This window comes from Phoca vitulina, unplaced genomic scaffold (genome assembly GCF_004348235.1).
Source record: "Phoca vitulina isolate PV1807 unplaced genomic scaffold, GSC_HSeal_1.0 scaffold40, whole genome shotgun sequence".
In the NCBI taxonomy this organism is placed as follows: Eukaryota; Metazoa; Chordata; class Mammalia; order Carnivora; family Phocidae; genus Phoca; species Phoca vitulina.
The window spans coordinates 10311806-10327285 of record NW_022589743.1 but is presented as its reverse complement, the minus strand read 5'-3'; the positions used below and the strand labels follow the sequence as shown (position 1 = coordinate 10327285).

At 51.8% G+C, this 15480-nt stretch overlaps 1 protein-coding gene across 2 annotated transcripts in view; it reads right to left on the bottom strand.

Annotated features, from left to right (window-relative positions):
* Positions 1 to 4421: 4421 nt before the first annotated feature.
* The window catches only part of AKAP1 (A-kinase anchoring protein 1), a 33531-nt gene continuing 22472 nt past the window's right edge, over positions 4422 to 15480 (bottom strand). For both annotated transcript variants that reach the window (XM_032428922.1, XM_032428921.1), the window contains exons 3-11: positions 14561 to 14694; positions 12849 to 12975; positions 12128 to 12255; positions 9817 to 9994; positions 8246 to 8396; positions 7722 to 7789; positions 6348 to 6421; positions 6051 to 6113; positions 4422 to 5475 (exon numbers count right to left, since the gene is read on the bottom strand). In XM_032428922.1, coding sequence (XP_032284813.1) covers positions 5401 to 5475; positions 6051 to 6113; positions 6348 to 6421; positions 7722 to 7789; positions 8246 to 8396; positions 9817 to 9994; positions 12128 to 12255; positions 12849 to 12975; positions 14561 to 14694 — 998 coding nt within the window. In that variant the 3' untranslated portion in view covers positions 4422 to 5400. The remainder of the gene's footprint in view (positions 5476 to 6050; positions 6114 to 6347; positions 6422 to 7721; positions 7790 to 8245; positions 8397 to 9816; positions 9995 to 12127; positions 12256 to 12848; positions 12976 to 14560; positions 14695 to 15480) is intronic.

Here is a 15480-nt window from a genome sequence, read left to right as displayed (position 1 = left end):
CTTTGTGGTCTTCGCGCCAGGACGCGGGCGCACAGACTAGGCCCCAGCTGCGGCTCAGCCATGGCTGGGAGGGAGAGTGCGAGTGAGTCTACCTGGGGCCCCGCACTGCCCCTACCCACCTTTCACGGACCAAGCCCGAGGGTACAAGGATGCACAGTCCTACTGCAGGGGACAAAAGACGGGATTTTTGGCAAGGTGACCTTCACTCCAGCAGAGGTGCTCAGCCTAGTAACCTGCTGCCGTTGTCAGGACAAAAAGACAGAAATGTTCAGATGTACAAGGTGCTCTGAAAACCAAAAAAAGTCAAAGTCATAGTCCAGACAAAAGTGAATCAAAATAAAGACCTCAGGAGCAGGTGTGTAAGAAATAGTAGGAATAAAGCTGGTGAAACAAAGTTGGCGAAAATGTTTCCCGGTAACGTGACTGAAGTTTAATGTCACCATTCTAAAACTCTTGAGATAGAGGCATATGTGAAAAAAGTTTGGCATTCTGAACTGGATTCTAGATGATTCTAACAAAACCCAGGAGACAGAGAAAGTGTGTACATGCACATCTGTAGGAAGAAAGGCAGAAATCTTTCTGCTGAGTTTCCCTTTCGGGGAGAAAGGAGGAAATATAACTACATGATATTAAGAGAAACATAAATTCAGAGTTACTGGCGAATAACTGATATCCACTGATAACACAGAAACAAGATGTTAAATGCTAAGTTTAGGGGCACCTGGGTGGCTCAGTCGGATAAGCGTCTGCCTTTGGCTCAGGTCATGATCCCAGGGTCCTGGGATTGAGCCCCGCGTTGGGCTCCCTGCTCAGCCAGGAGTCTGTTTCTCCCTCTCCCTCTGCTCCTCTTCACCCCCGACTCTCTGCTTTTGTTCTCTGCTCTCTCTCAAATAAATAAAATCTTTTAAAAAATAAAAATAAATGCTAAATTTACTACAGGGAAAAGTTCTAATCAAGCAAATGAAAAGCAAAAAAAAAAAAAAAAAAAAAGGCCTAAAACCACCCCAAAACAAAACAGGAAAATGAACTAAATGGCAAATAATATTGCAACGGTGACTACAGTGAACAAGTCAGATTCACCTACTGACCTCTTAGATTTCGCTAAAAGAAAAAAAATTCTAGCAGTGTGCTGTTTATAAGCCATCCACCCACCTCATTAGTTAAATGACAGAAAAAAATACAAAATTTAAAACAAAAAGCACCAAACAGAATACCAAAGATATTTCACATTGATGAGAAAATATCACCCATGAGCTTTTTCAAACCTAGCAACACAACAGCTTCTTTCAGAAGTTTCCACTTAAGAAGAACAGGAAAGCGTGACAATACCAGAATCTTTTAATGCACTTTTCTTGGGAATGGAAAAAAAGTACAGACAAAAAAAAAAAAAAAAAAGTGGAGGGAGAGGGCAAGAAAGAAAAACTAGATATGAATAATTTACAAGCTCAATTTAATATATTACATAAAACTTTATAACAAACCAACAACATGCATTATTTTTTTCCAAATGTTGGTAAAACATTCACCATGATTGCCTCTCAAAAAAAATTCATGCTAAAGGTCATCTGGAAAAATAAATATGCAAAGGAACCTAGAGCTTTTTGAGTAAGATAAGGACAAACACCAACATAAGGCCGTCAGTACCAGTATGATGCTGATCGGTGGGACAGTCCGGTACCCCACAAGGTAGCCCCCTGAGCACCTGGGCCGTGGTTAGTCGGCACACACAGGCTGCGAGTGTAAGATATACACACAGGATTCCCCAAGACTTAGTATGAAAAATACTATAAAATCTCATTGATATTTCCAATGTGCATTACATGTTGAAATGTTAGGTTAAACAAACTATTAAAATTAGTCTCACCTGGTTTTTTCCTTTCTATTGAGGCTCCTAGAAAATTTTAAATTACACACGTGGCTCACATGTTTCTACTGGGCAGTGCTGGTGTAGAAACAATCCAGATGTTCTCTTTTCTGGCCACATCCCTGATGACCTTTCCCAGTGGAGATTTTTCTCCTTTTCAAGATCATCAAAGATCAAAACCATTCACTCTGGCCTAGATGCTACGTGTTCTTCCTGGCTTTATTTACATTTCTCAAATTTTAATCTCTCATATAAGCAAAGTGATTGATCACCTCCTGCCGTGGTGTTTTTGCCATTCTCAGTTGTAAGACTGTTTTGCGGGCTGATGTTTTAACGACTGTAGCCTTTACATGGGGATGCGGAACAAAGCATGATCAGTGCTCGTGTTACTTCAGAGCGGCTGTGGTTGTGACCTGCCTTGGGACAAGAGTCTGGCTTTGAGTGTCCAACTGCAAACCACTTTCTAAGTCACCATCTATTTCCAGGGTCAGTTTCTGCCTCACTGGGGTCTCATGAGGACCAAGTATCTCCTGCAAAACGGCACCCTGTCTTGACACAATAAGCTCTCCATCACTCCAGCTGCTCATCTTGGTTTATCTGAAGCCCGTGACAGTTAAGGGACGTGTGTGAGGCTGTACCAGGCATAGCAGGAACTCGGGCCCCAGCCTCCATGCTGACACCCCACTGGGAGCAGCCCCACTTGGCAGGGCCCGGAGGACCCGAGGGGAAGCAGTTGAAATAAACACCTGGAGTAAGAACAGGTTGGAAGCTCTAGCCTCCTGCACCAGCATTCCACCTGTCTCCCCCATACCCCCGGGCAGGTGACCAAGTCTCCCTCCAGGACCATGAGTTTTCAAAGTCATACTTAAGCCGTCCCCCTGGATGGCCCAGTTAACTCAGAGCAGATGTCTAAAATACACTGGCTCAGAGGACTGACGTCCAGAATGGGGGAGTGAGGACCTCCATAAACCTACCCCTCCATAAGAACAAGATTACCAGCAAAATGGTCAAAATCAACTTTTTTCCAAGCTCTGTAATCTGAGAAGGGTTAATTCAAAGAGTACATGACCTTCACCAACCTCTAAACTCACTTTACTCCCACATATCAAAACCTCCTTAAAGGGACCCATCCCTGAAGGCTAAGACTATAAGCCCTGAGCAGCCCACCTCCTCATCCCCAATGCCCATCTTCCCCAATCCTGGGGGCCTTGTCCAAGGGATCCTGACCCATCACCCCAGGAGCTGTCTCACTGGAAGCCCTTATCTTGTCTGGACCACCCTGTCCCCCACCAGGCACCAGAATTCTGTGGCTCCCTCCATTAAAACCTTTCAATAGCTCCCAAAGGCCAAATCTGCGCACCAGGCTTTGCGACTCTCCCCAAACTGGCTTGAAGGCTCCCACACACCCTTGTCTGCTCCAGTGATACAGAGTTGTACAGAAAAAGCTGAGACTGGGTGTAACCCAAGCTGGCCAATGTCACCGCCAATTACTGCTGGGACTTAGGATGAGCAGCTCCGACCCCATAAAAGCTTGCCTTGGGCCAAGCTCTGTACGAGCAGGGGACACTCCCATGATTTTGCTTCATTGCCTTGAGGTTGGTCCCATGATCTGATCCTACAGATGAGGGAAACAGTCTGTTAACCACTCGTTACCCACGGCTGGGGAGAGTGGCTGCAGCTCTGTGGGAAGATTCCTTCAGTGTGAAGGAACCTTGGGCAGCCTCCACTCTCCAGAAACCCCGGTGGTGGTGGGGGGCGGGGGGTAAGCTCCGAGACACAGGCCAAAGGGCCCAAGCCTGCCTTTGCCCTGGAGGGTCTGTTAAATCAAAATGTTATTCTGGGGCGCCTGGGTGGCTCAATCAGTCAAGCAGCAGACCCTTGATTTCCGCTCAGGTAATAATCTCGAGCCCCATGTTGGGCCCCGTGCTCAGCGGGGCATCTACTTAAGATCCTTTCTCTCTCTCTCTCTTCCCCTGCCCCTCCCTCCTGTGAGCACAACCTCTCTGTAAAATAAATCTTTAGGGGTGCCTGGGTGGCTCAGTCGTTAAGCGTCTGCCTTCGGCTCAGGTCATGATCCCAGGGTCCTGGGATCCAGTCCCACATCAGGCTCCCTGCTTGGCGGGGAGCCTGCTTCTCCCTCTCCCACTCCCCCTGCTGTGTTCCTGCTCTCACTGTCTCTCTGTCAAATAAATAAATAAAAATCTTTAAAAAATAATAATAATAAATAAATCTTTAAAAAATCAAAACTTCACTCTGCTCTCCCCATGTAGGCATATATTGTTCCTAGCACCGCAACAGATGACATAACTTCAAAGATCTATTGAGAACACCCAAAGAACTGTGGAAATCAGTGCTTTAAACTCAGGCCTGGCTATCTGAGGCACTAGGGGAAGCCGGAGGAAGCTTGGCTGCCACCTTGTGGGGCAAGGAGAGGGAAAAAATGGAAATTTCTGGTTAAAGGGGCTCCTTTAGACAGGGCCCCTCCACACTCACCACCACCTCACTCCCCACCCCAACCCTCTCACCCTGGAAGAAATGGACTCAAAGCTACAATGTATACAGTTCAAGATTTATATAAGTTACTTTCTTATGTCGGCACAATGCTAAAAGCCAGTCTAAAAAAAGAATCAAACACACCACAGGAAGGTAATTCAAATGAGTTGATTTTTTTTTTTTTTTTTTAACAAATTTGTACAGGAAAAAAAAAAAATCCCCGCTCACAATCTCTACCCTACAGTCGCCCTGTCCGATGTGCTGGAAGCCGCAGGGGCCCACGGGGCAGCTCACTGATGATGTGCGGTGTGGAAAAATCTTCAGTTCCCTTTGTTCTCCAGTGTATCTTATACAAAATATTACATTTTTTTAAACATATATTTACAGAGTTTGCACAAATAGAAAATGGTTACAAATTACAACCAGGCTTGGCAAGATAACCATTCCCCTCCCCCACCGGCCAAGGCCGGAGGTCTGACTGCTTCGTATTTACATATGCATTAAAAAGTCTGCCTTCCTAGGACCTAGATGAAGTTTATAAAAACTGGTTAAACATCATAAGTTCGTTGATGTAAGCTGTACAAGTAATCAATACCAATTAGTGATTTCATGTCTTGCTCCCTGAAGAAAGATTTTGAAGGAAAAGAAACCCTCTCAGGCAACACATCCCTTGGCCCGTCTGCTGCGGTTGGTTTGGTTCTGAATGAGGGGAGGAGGTGGGAAGGAAGACGGGAACAGAGGTGGTAGAGGACAACCTGGTTGAGACAGTTTTACTTTCACTTTTTTTTTTTTTTTTTTAAAGGCTTGGAACCAGGCTAAACTGACTGGCTTGTTAAACACCATCCTATGGCTTTGAAAGAACCCATGGTTCCTTCCTTGTCTGAGAGAGGAGACTTCTCAACATGACTACAGTGTGAAAAAAAGAAAAGACGACCTTCTGGGGAAGATAACGTTTGTTATTCTGATGTAACGTCTTTGCCTCAGCGCCAAGCCCAATTTCAACAGTGTATAAAGACTCCAGAAGCGTCTGTGGGGGACGGGGGTCAGAGGCTCGCGTAGTAGCTGTCTACCCACTGAGCAAGGCCTCGCTCCACCAGCGACCGGTTTATCAACACCGCCTAGAAGACAAAGTTCCCTTGAGAGCCTTACCCACTGCACCTCGGGGCCAGCTGTCAGGCCAACGAGGGTTCTCCCTCTCAGTCCCAGATGACCACTGCAGACCACAGGTACCAGAGAAGTGGGGGGTGGGGGACAGGACTCTTCTAGGCCAATGGGGACATTTACTGAATGTTCTGTCGGCATGAAGGCGGGCTTCTCAGTACACTAAAGAAATCTAAGCGTTAACACCATGAAATGGGGTGGGGAAAACCCAGTGGACACAGGGTCCAGAAAGGCCTAGGTCCAGGAAGGACCACTGACATTTTGTTGTGGGGCCTGTCCTGTGCACTGTGGGAGATTTAGCAACACTCCCCGGCCTCTACCTGCCAGATGCCACCAGCATCGCCACCCCTGACCGGGGCAACCAAAAAAATGTCTCCAGACATTGCTAAATGTCCCGGTGGGGGGGGGGAGGAGGGTGCACTGGTCTATAGTTACATCCTCTGATTAGCTCAAGAGGACACAACGGCAGAATCAGCTCCCAATCAATCCATGACTACTGGCCAATAACTTAAAGGAAAAGAACAGAACTTACTTCATTTCCAACCACACTCCAGAGCTGAATGAGAGGAAGGCCAGTTGGACTGTAACTTGTCACCTAGAAAAACAACAGAAGAAAGCAAGCATGTTTAAAAGCTCCCCCCGCCCACGCACCCCTCGTTAAAGACTGCTGGCCAACCCAGGGCCCAAGCCACGAAGGAGAAAGGAATTCAAAGGTCAGTTGCCAAGAATCCAAGATGCTTGGGAAGAGGCCGGGAGGCACTGCCCAAAAGCCAGGCAGGAGGCTCCTCAGACAGACCCTGGCCAGCCTGCCCGCCTCCCAGGCACACACCTGAGCCAGCAGCGCTGTGTTTCCGGTCATCTCGCTCATGGCTGCATCTGCTTCAGGTGAAAAGTGGTCATCATCTTTAAAAGGAAAAAGAAAAGCAGCATTTAGGCTTTCACGGAGGCAAAACATCCTTGTCGCTCACACAGCTTCCAGGGGTTTTCCGAGCAGATGCTGCCAGGGACTGGAGAACCGTCTGGAAGAGCCACCTGTGGCAGGAACAGAGGCCAGGCCTCCGCGGGGCTCTAAGCGGGTACACTCACAGGGACTCTGCTACAGGTTACTGCCAGGGGACAGGAGCAAAGGGACAGAAACTCTGCCTTCAAGGGGAACGCTGCCGCCGCCACCACCACCTAATCCAGGCGCAGCCCAGGCTGAACCTTCCTCCAGTGACACCTGACGAAGGTGGGGCCACAGAGCGCGGCGGGGGCAGTCCCCCGCTAGTGGGCAGGGCACGGGGCGGCACTCTCCGTCGCCTTACACACTTAGGCACAAGCACAGAGCCGAGGCAAGAGGCGGCACGGATGGAGAGGCAGGGTCACAAAGGTCTGGGGAGGGCCTGGCGGAGGAGGGAGCGCTGCAGCTGGGCTTGGACAGACCGCGGAGACGGACAGAAATGGAGGGGACCACACAAGAGCAATACAGGAAAACAGAAGGAGGCTGTCACCCAGCGCTCAGGCGGCCCGGACTGCAGCGAGCCTGCAGGACCTCTATCTAGCACATGTCCCGGATGCAGACCAGAACAAGACGAGCGGACTATCACCTACAAATACCAAATTCCACATCATGGGCAGCTGCAACTTGACCACTGTCCACATACCAGTTCCTGGGTTTATGTAATTCCTTCGGCCACCCCGAAGGACAGATACCATCCCATTTTCCAGAGAGTTTAGAAAACCGGCAAGGCTACCTTGCCCAGATCACTCCGCTAGTCCCCTCCGTCTGGGGACGGGGTCAGTCTAGGATACCACACCTGTGAATGTCAGCACGGTCCCCATGGTGCCCCGGGGGCGGAGGCCCAGCCGAGCAGTGCTGCATGCCTCCACACCTACCCTCGGCCATGGATGCTAGGACCCTGGGTCTCACCTACGTCCTGTGTTAGAAACCTCTCCAAGCTGGTGGCCTGGGGAAAGTCCAGAACGGCGGCCCTGGAAGGGTGGGCCATGGGCCAGCAGCACCGGTGGCATCAGCTGAGTATTTGTTAGAGAGGCATGTCCTTGGGCCTCGGCCCAGACCCATCCAGTCAAACTCTGACCAGACGGTTCTCCGGTCCCTGGCAGCTGTGTTAGCCTAAGTCCTCCGGGCACAAACGAAGGCTCTCAAGGAGAAAGACCTACTCTCAACCACGGTTCCCACCTTGCCAGGGGCTCCATCTGTTACCTGACAAGGGCATCACGCTGTCCAGAAGAACCTCTGCTCCCTGGAATGGCAGAGTCACAAAGTCAGATCTAGAAAGGCAAGGAAGGAACACTGTTTATGAACCTGAAGGCTGATTCCATTTCAGGCCAATATTTACTTTGTGCTTTAGCGCTGTGAGCCCTCAGCAAACCCAAGACGAAGCCAAGCAGAGGCATACACGACGGGGAGCAGGCCGCAGCTCCCAGCATGCCTGAATGCAGGCCTCCCCGCTGCAGCAGCTGACCTCAGAGGGACTCCTGGCACCAAGCTCCCAGAGAGAAGCCTGCTTCACTTCTGCCCTAGGATACTTGGGGGACCTCTGCCACAAGACGGGCCTTTCTAGCTGAGGCAAGTAGTGCAGTCTGTTTCTACCAGACTCTGCTAAACCAGAGTAGGCAGCAGAAGAGTCAACCTATGTCGCAGGCTTGGTAAAACGGAGCCAGCTCTGCAGTAATCCCACATCCCGACATACGGGGTGTGTGCATGTCTGAGGAGTGCGGACCCACCGGATCTGCCGGAGCACGTCCACTTTCACTCTCTTATATCCACCGTAGTCCACGTAGCGGATCTCCACTTCATTGCTTTCCTCATAGGAGGCCACCACTTGGGCTCGCCACCAAGCACCGTCCACGCCGGGGGCAGCACAGATGACCGTTACTGCAGGTCAGGAAGAGAGCGTGTGGATACTTCTGGCCTAGGGCAGGGCACCAAGGGTCACCCCGGTCGATGCTACCCACCTCCCCACATTACTTCTCAGAGGTCTGTGCATCTACAGGGCCAGGAAATAGCCAGGAGTCTCCAAAGCTGCCCTGGAGCCCGAGACCGGCGCCAAGGGAAGGACCTGGACGTGGGAAATCTGGCCTCCCATGTATGCCACCCAAAAGCTCTCTAGACCAAAAAGCATTCTTCCAGATCCATTTACTCTGAAACCTACTAAAGCCTGAGATGAACAAGGACTGACCAGAAGGAACCAAGTAAAATCCAAAACTCAGGGAATGGGGACTTATATTCTTAAGGGAAAGTCCCAGAAAAAATCAAGAACCTCCCAAGTGCAGCAGATCTTGTTAGCCTGTTCCGGCCCGTGGTGACTCTTAAATGATCAGAAGAGGACCCCTAGGCTTAAGGCCGCCTCTTCTAGCCTTTGCTTCAGGAAGGCGCCAAGAACACAGGCCTCCCAGGCAGCCAAGGCCAGGGAGCAAGTGCGCCAGCAGTCACCTACCCCGCCCCACGGCAGCAGGGACAGGACACATGGAACTACGGGGTGAGCGCCTGCACACAGAGCTGACCACACCATGTCCTCACCCTGACCCTTAAAGGGAGCCCCTGGTACAGTCCTCTTAGACCCCAGTTTGGTCCTCACTGATGGACTGAAGCAACGTTAAGAGACTCTGATGACAATTAAATCCTTACTTCTGCTACAAAGGTTTCCCTAAATCCTTAAAAGCCCATCAGGGTGCTCCAGGGTAGGAGTCCCTGCTAGGGGTGGGTGAAGAGATGTTCCGACATTGGATTCTTGCCAACAAGAGCAATAAGAAAAAGTGATAAAACATAGACTCTGAAGCACAACGGAGTTTAGAGCCCAGTTCGTGCTCAGGTATCACCTGGGCCAGCCATCTGACTTGAGAGCCTGTCTTCTCATCGGTCACATGGAGGTGAGACACCCCACAGCAGGGCCTACTGCTCTCAGGGAGCGTCTCCGAGAACCATCATCTGGATCAGGTACTTTACATATAACACACATACATCCAACCCTGATTCCTGAAACAAGTGGGCATCGCCCCATTCAACAGATAAATGGCAGAGCTGGGATCTGAACTCATGTGTCAAAAATCCACTCCAATGCCATTGGACTCTGTCAAGCCAGTGGAAAGACCATTTCCATTAGGAAAGCTGGGAAACTCAGTCCAGATGAACTCCACGCTGATGGCAAGAACTCAGGGATGCTGTTCCTGTGAAGGATCCCAGAACATCCTCCTCCTGGGTCAAGACCAAAGGAAGAATAGGCCACTCCCAAAACTCCTCCCCCTGGCCTGGCCAGAGCCCAAGGCTCCCCAGCGGAGGCCCGGGCAGCACTTACTTTCCACCGGGGTGGGCAAGGTGGGGATTCCGGGCTGAGAGTAACACAGGTACATCTGCTGGTCCAGGCTACGCAGTGCGTGGAAGGTAGGGTGCGTGTGCTGCTGCACGAACAGGTGCCCGGCGTTGACCTGGTTGACCACGATCACCTCCACAGTGACGCCATCAGGGAGCATGAGCTGTAGGGAAGGGGAAGGGGCAGCAGGCACTGCAGCGATCCTTCTCTTCTCAGGTTTGAGGTAAGCCCGGAGGTCCCAGGGCAAACCTCTGAGCTGGCACATCTCTGAAAAGGGCGTGGCAGCCCAAAGCAACATGGCACCCAAATGGCAGAAGCCCAAGGTCAACTACCTCAGCCATGGAAGGCGTACTCCAGCAGCCCTTGTCCTGCAATGCCAAGAGTCACCTCTAGAGGAGGCCTCATCCCGGGGCTGGGCAGGGAGGAGCCAGCTGTGGATAGCTTGCAGGGGCCTGGGCAGGAGCCTCTCTTGAAGCAAGGGAATGAGGGGCCACAGAGAACAAGCCAGCAGAGAGTAAGAGGTGGGCAGGCCCCAGGCCTGTCAGCCAGCAACCTGGGCCCTGCAGCTGACCCCAGGAGCTCTAAGTCCGGCAGGGTCCCTCTACTCTGCTTTCCTGCCAGCAAGAATCCAACAGTCTGAGTCATCCTGTCTCCTCCTCTCTGCACTCCACAGACCTCCTCCCAACTCATCCCCGCTCTGGGATTTGGAATGTAGGTTTGCTCAGTGGCCAGGCCCAACATTAAAGGCCCTGGCAGAGGCCAAGACTGCTCTCAAAATGACTTGTCCCTAGACACTAGTCTTCCTGATGCCAAGTTACAGGCAACATCTAGGTGCCCTGGACACAGGAAGATGTTGAGGCCACCTTCCAGTCAGGTGGCTGGGCCTCTGGCTAAGAGTCCTGACCTCCCCACCTCCCCTGAGTGCAGCTGGTTGAAAGGCACCTGGGATCTCCTCTCCAGTTCCACCAAGCCACACAGAGAACAAGGGAAGGAAGCCATCCCAGCCGCTCAATTATTTACAAGTAAAGAGTGGGTCTGGTCCAAGCCTGCTGGGGAAAAAAATGCTAGCATTCAGAAGTAAAGCATGGAGTGGGGTTCAGCCCACTCCCCAATATCCACAGGAAAGTAACTGGACACCCATCCCTCCCCGCCACGGCACAAGCATCTTTGGAGGGGGCAAGATTTAGAACCAAGAAGTCAACCCTCCCAAACCAACAACAGGGAGACAATTTTCCTAAAGCAGCACATTCAGCCCACGTGTGAAATGCCGTCATCATCTCTGGCCTACAGAACCCTACAATTCTTCTACCAGGGAGAGAAGGCTCAAACAGAGCTGGAGGCATGCTGCAGGATCTCGAGTGATAGGCCCCAGAGACCCCAGAGAGCCCAGCACACAGAGGCCCCAAGATGTCAGCTTCCCCTCCTGCCAAACTCCAGGAGCAACCTCCAAAGAGCCACCTGGATCCCAGGGTCAAGTGGGGAGAATTTCTGCTCCTTTATAATAGGTACCTCCCGTGAGAGGGAAGGAGGAGGGGAAGGGAATCCTTCACCAGGACCTCCACTAGACCTGGCTCAACTAGGAGTAAGGAACACAAGGACCCACTCCAAGCCCATCCAGGCCCACAAAGGTGGGTCCCATCCAGGCCTCAGAGGTGTTAGCCTGGGACTCTGGACACATCACCAAGCCAGTCTGGGTGCACCCAGTCTCCTGGATAGACTATAATCCTTTCTACGCAAATGCCTTGAAAACACAAAAGGTGCCCGGGTGTCAAGAGCCCGAGGAGAGGGCGCCTGGGTGGCTCAGTTGGGCGCCTGGGTGGCTCAGTTGGTTAAGCAACTGCCTTCGGCTCAGGTCATGATCCTGGAGTCCCGGGATCGAGTCCCACATCGGGCTCCCTGCTCGGCAGGGAGTCTGCTTCTCCCTCTGACCCTCCCCCCTCTCATGCTCTCTCTATCTCATTCTCTCTCAAATGAATAAATAAAATCTTTAAAAAAAATAAAAAATAAAAAATAAAAAAATAATAAAAAAAGAGCCCGAGGAGAATGGTCCTTCTAAGTGGGGACAGAGGCAGTCTGGCTTTGTACCAGCCCCTCAGACCCAGAGCCCAGCCGCAGAGAACGCAGGCTAGAAGCAGAACCAACTGACCAGAGGAGGCCAGAGGTGAGAGGTCACAGGCCTCAACAAGCTCTTGCCCTTCTGGGCCCACGGTCTTGGGAGTTTCTTATCTGGGGCAGACTGGAGTGAAAGGGAGACAAGAACATCTGGTCTGGTCCGGTCCCCCAGGCGCATGCTCACCCAGGAAGTCACTGGAAGAGAAGGCAGTGCCAGTGACGGCAGGGGCGGGGCGTAGATATTGGTGAGGTTCAGTTCTTTGAACTTCTTCCCAATCAAGTTCAGTGCTTTGTCTACATGATGCTGAGAACCTAAACGGGGGGTCAAGGCAGGAGAGTCACAGTGGGTATGACAAACTGCAAAACCAAACTCCCGCACATGCCCCACTCCACAGGAGTTTTCCTAGAGTTCACGTGTATCTTTACGGAGCCAAAAAGCTAGAAGTTTCGCCTTAAGAAGAAAGGCATCTAAAGAGGCTTGAAACCCACTGACCTTTCCAGTGCTACCTCTGCCGCTGTGTCCGTGCTCTGAATGCAAGAGGAGGCTAGCAGATGGGAAAGGCCAACCCTCACCGGCCAGAGGGCAACCACGTTCTGCTCTGTGAGGGAGCCACCTGAGGCAGCAGGCACCCTAAACCCAGGCCCCCCAGCCTGCCCATCTGAGTGCCCACGCCTCTCCTGGCCAGAAGATCTGCGGGAGGGAGCCGAGGCTCCTTCAGGTAGCTGAACAGGAGAGGAGAGCTAAAGGAAGACCCCCCTCTCCCCACCGCCCCACGTTCCCTTCACCTGGGATGAGCAGGGTTTTCTATTCGGAGACTTAAGATTCCAAAAGGGGAATAATTGGGACTCAAATGCTTTACATTTCAGGGAAGACAATGAAACCCAAGCCAGCAGCTGCCACTGACCTTCTATGTGGCAGATCTGGATGTTCTGAGTGTAAGGCAGGGTTGAGATGTAGATCTTGGCACCAGATGTTTGCTTCAGAAAACTCACATACCGCCCCTGCTTGCCAATTAGCCGACCAACTAAGTGCTGAGAGAGAAAGAGACAACTGGGGGTGTTAATGGGAAACCAATTCCCTATGTTCCCAAAGACCTACCTTTGTTTTACACAAGGTCAAGCTCAAACATACCATTAACTGTCAACATGCCAGCAGTCATCTGCCACTGTTCTGAGCGCTTAGCTCTGAAACAGATACTTTTATCACCATTTTACAGATGAAGTTAACAAGCTCAAAGGGGCTAAGTAACTCACCCAACATCACACAGCTACTAAGTGGCTGAACTACAGTCTGCCTCCCATTCTCAGCAGTTCCCATTTCTTCCCCGACAATGTGGCCCACATCCAGAAAGCTGCAAAGCCAGCATCTTCTCCTCCCAAATCTATACTAGGAGAGGTTTCACCAGCACAAGGGTCGATTTACGACTCCTCCACCTCCTCAAGTCTATCCGGGTTCGAAGATAAAGAGGCTCCATTCGAAAATAAAAGTCAAAGAAAGAACCCTTGGGCTTCTGCTGCCAATTGACAGTGGCCCAGAGCCTCTGGAGCATGAGGCCTGCAGAAGTGCCCGGCGTGCCAAGAGCTCAAGGCAGACAGAAGAAGCCCAACTTAGCCATGATGTAAGTAAGATAGGCTCTGAGACAATCCCAAATGACCCCACCCCAGCAGAGCCCCCAGGGACACGGTCGCGCTGCACCCAGAGCTGCCTGCCCGTGCCCTTTGCAACCACTGGAAAAGAAGGTACAATGGCTCTCGGGGTCATGGGGTGGAGAAAACACCAAGGGAGCCAGCACCCCGGGGTCAAAGCAGCCCGCCTGACCCAGAGTTCAAACCAAGCCAAGTCTCCACGGCGGCAGGGAGCTAAGTGCCCAGGAGAATTCAGCTGGCCAATTATTTCTGAGCCCCAGCAATAAACATCAAGATCAAGCTAATAAAATTGTTAAGTTAGAACAGCAAGAAGCTCGAAACCACTTCGGTACCCTGGATTTGAAGACTGGTGAAGTAAACTGACATTCACACAATGAATAATGCAGTTAAAATCATATTTTCAAAGAATAACACAGGAAAATTAAATTGTTAAGTATTTAAAAGCATTAATTAAACCAACATCATCTCAGTTTTGTTTAAAAACCACAGGGTGCAAGACGAGAAGGAAACACCCGTCTTTACAGTCACTCCCGGGGGTGAGATTAGAGCAGCTTGTTATTCTCTTCATACAGGTCTATACTTTTCAAGCTCTCCGAAATATGCTCAATTATCAAATATACTTTGCGTTGGGGAGCTTTAGAGCAGAGCACGGCGAAGGGACTCCCGCCTGGCCCATATCCTCAGTCTGGTTTTTGCTAGCATCTCCAAACAGATGGGAGCTCCAGCGCACATGAGGAAGCCCCAGGGGGAGAGTGAGTAGCCTGTGAGTTTCAAGGAGACGAGAACAAGCCTCCCTGAAGGCAGCTGTGGGAGCTCCACATCGCAGGAAGCTCTCTGGGCCCTGGTAGAGTGTGGCCCTCCCTTTCCCTCCAGCCTCTGGCTTGCTCAGGGGCTGCTTCGGGTTTACTGTCCCTCCCCGCTAAGCCCGATGACCCTGGGCCTGAGGGAACGTGGAACTTGCAGCCCTTACCTTGGGCACCTCGATCTCCCAGATGATGAGGTCCACCTTCTTAGGACTGGAGCCTGCTTGGGCGTTCTGGAAACGGTCAGTCTTCCTGGGGCCACAGCAGCCATCCACTGAGTCCATGCTGTTCCCGTCCGAGCCTGCAGGGGAGGAAGCAGCATGCACAGACACCCAGACACCAGCTAAGAGCAGTCAAAAACGCACAACTCCCAAATCCACATTCCCAGGAGGTCCCCGCCCCACACCCCCTCCTCAGGCTTGGCAGGTGACTGTCAACCCGAAATCTAGAAGGCTTAGAACAACCCCGATGAAAGGAGGACTGGGGGTGTAGATACACCTAATTTTAGCCTGTCACTCACAGCCCCACCTGCTGAACTGGCGGCCACGCCCAGCCACAGCTGCTGGAGCAGGGACAAGTGGTGAGCTGGGAAGGGGGGTCCGCAGGGTGGGCGAGCGGGCCAACAGGTCCACATGGTCCCCGGAGCCGGCCGGCAGGGCTGGCCTCCACAGCCACCGCCAGTCACAACCGGCCCACGCCCCTCCAACCGCACCAGCCCCTCAATACCAAGGGACTCCAGTCCCCCACGGCCCCCGGCCCTGGCTCATGGACGGTGAACTTCAGTCAAGCAGAGCTAGAAGAGTCCTCCCTTGCGGGATCGTCTGAGGGCCCCATTCTTATCCTGCCCCGGGGCCCTACTGGAAGTAGATGAAGGAAGGAGGCCCCCTCTCTCCCTCTGCTTAGGCCTGACTTGTGCAACTCTGAATGCTCTTCTGGGCTCATGGTGGGTCTTTACCCCCGATCAAAAGACTGGGCTGAAGTTCATGCCCCAGACAGAGCAGGAAGCAGGACCCTGGCATCGATGAGGTCTGCTCCACTCCCACTCAAGAGTGTGCCAGAGGGGCTATCCCAGAAAAACACGGGTCCA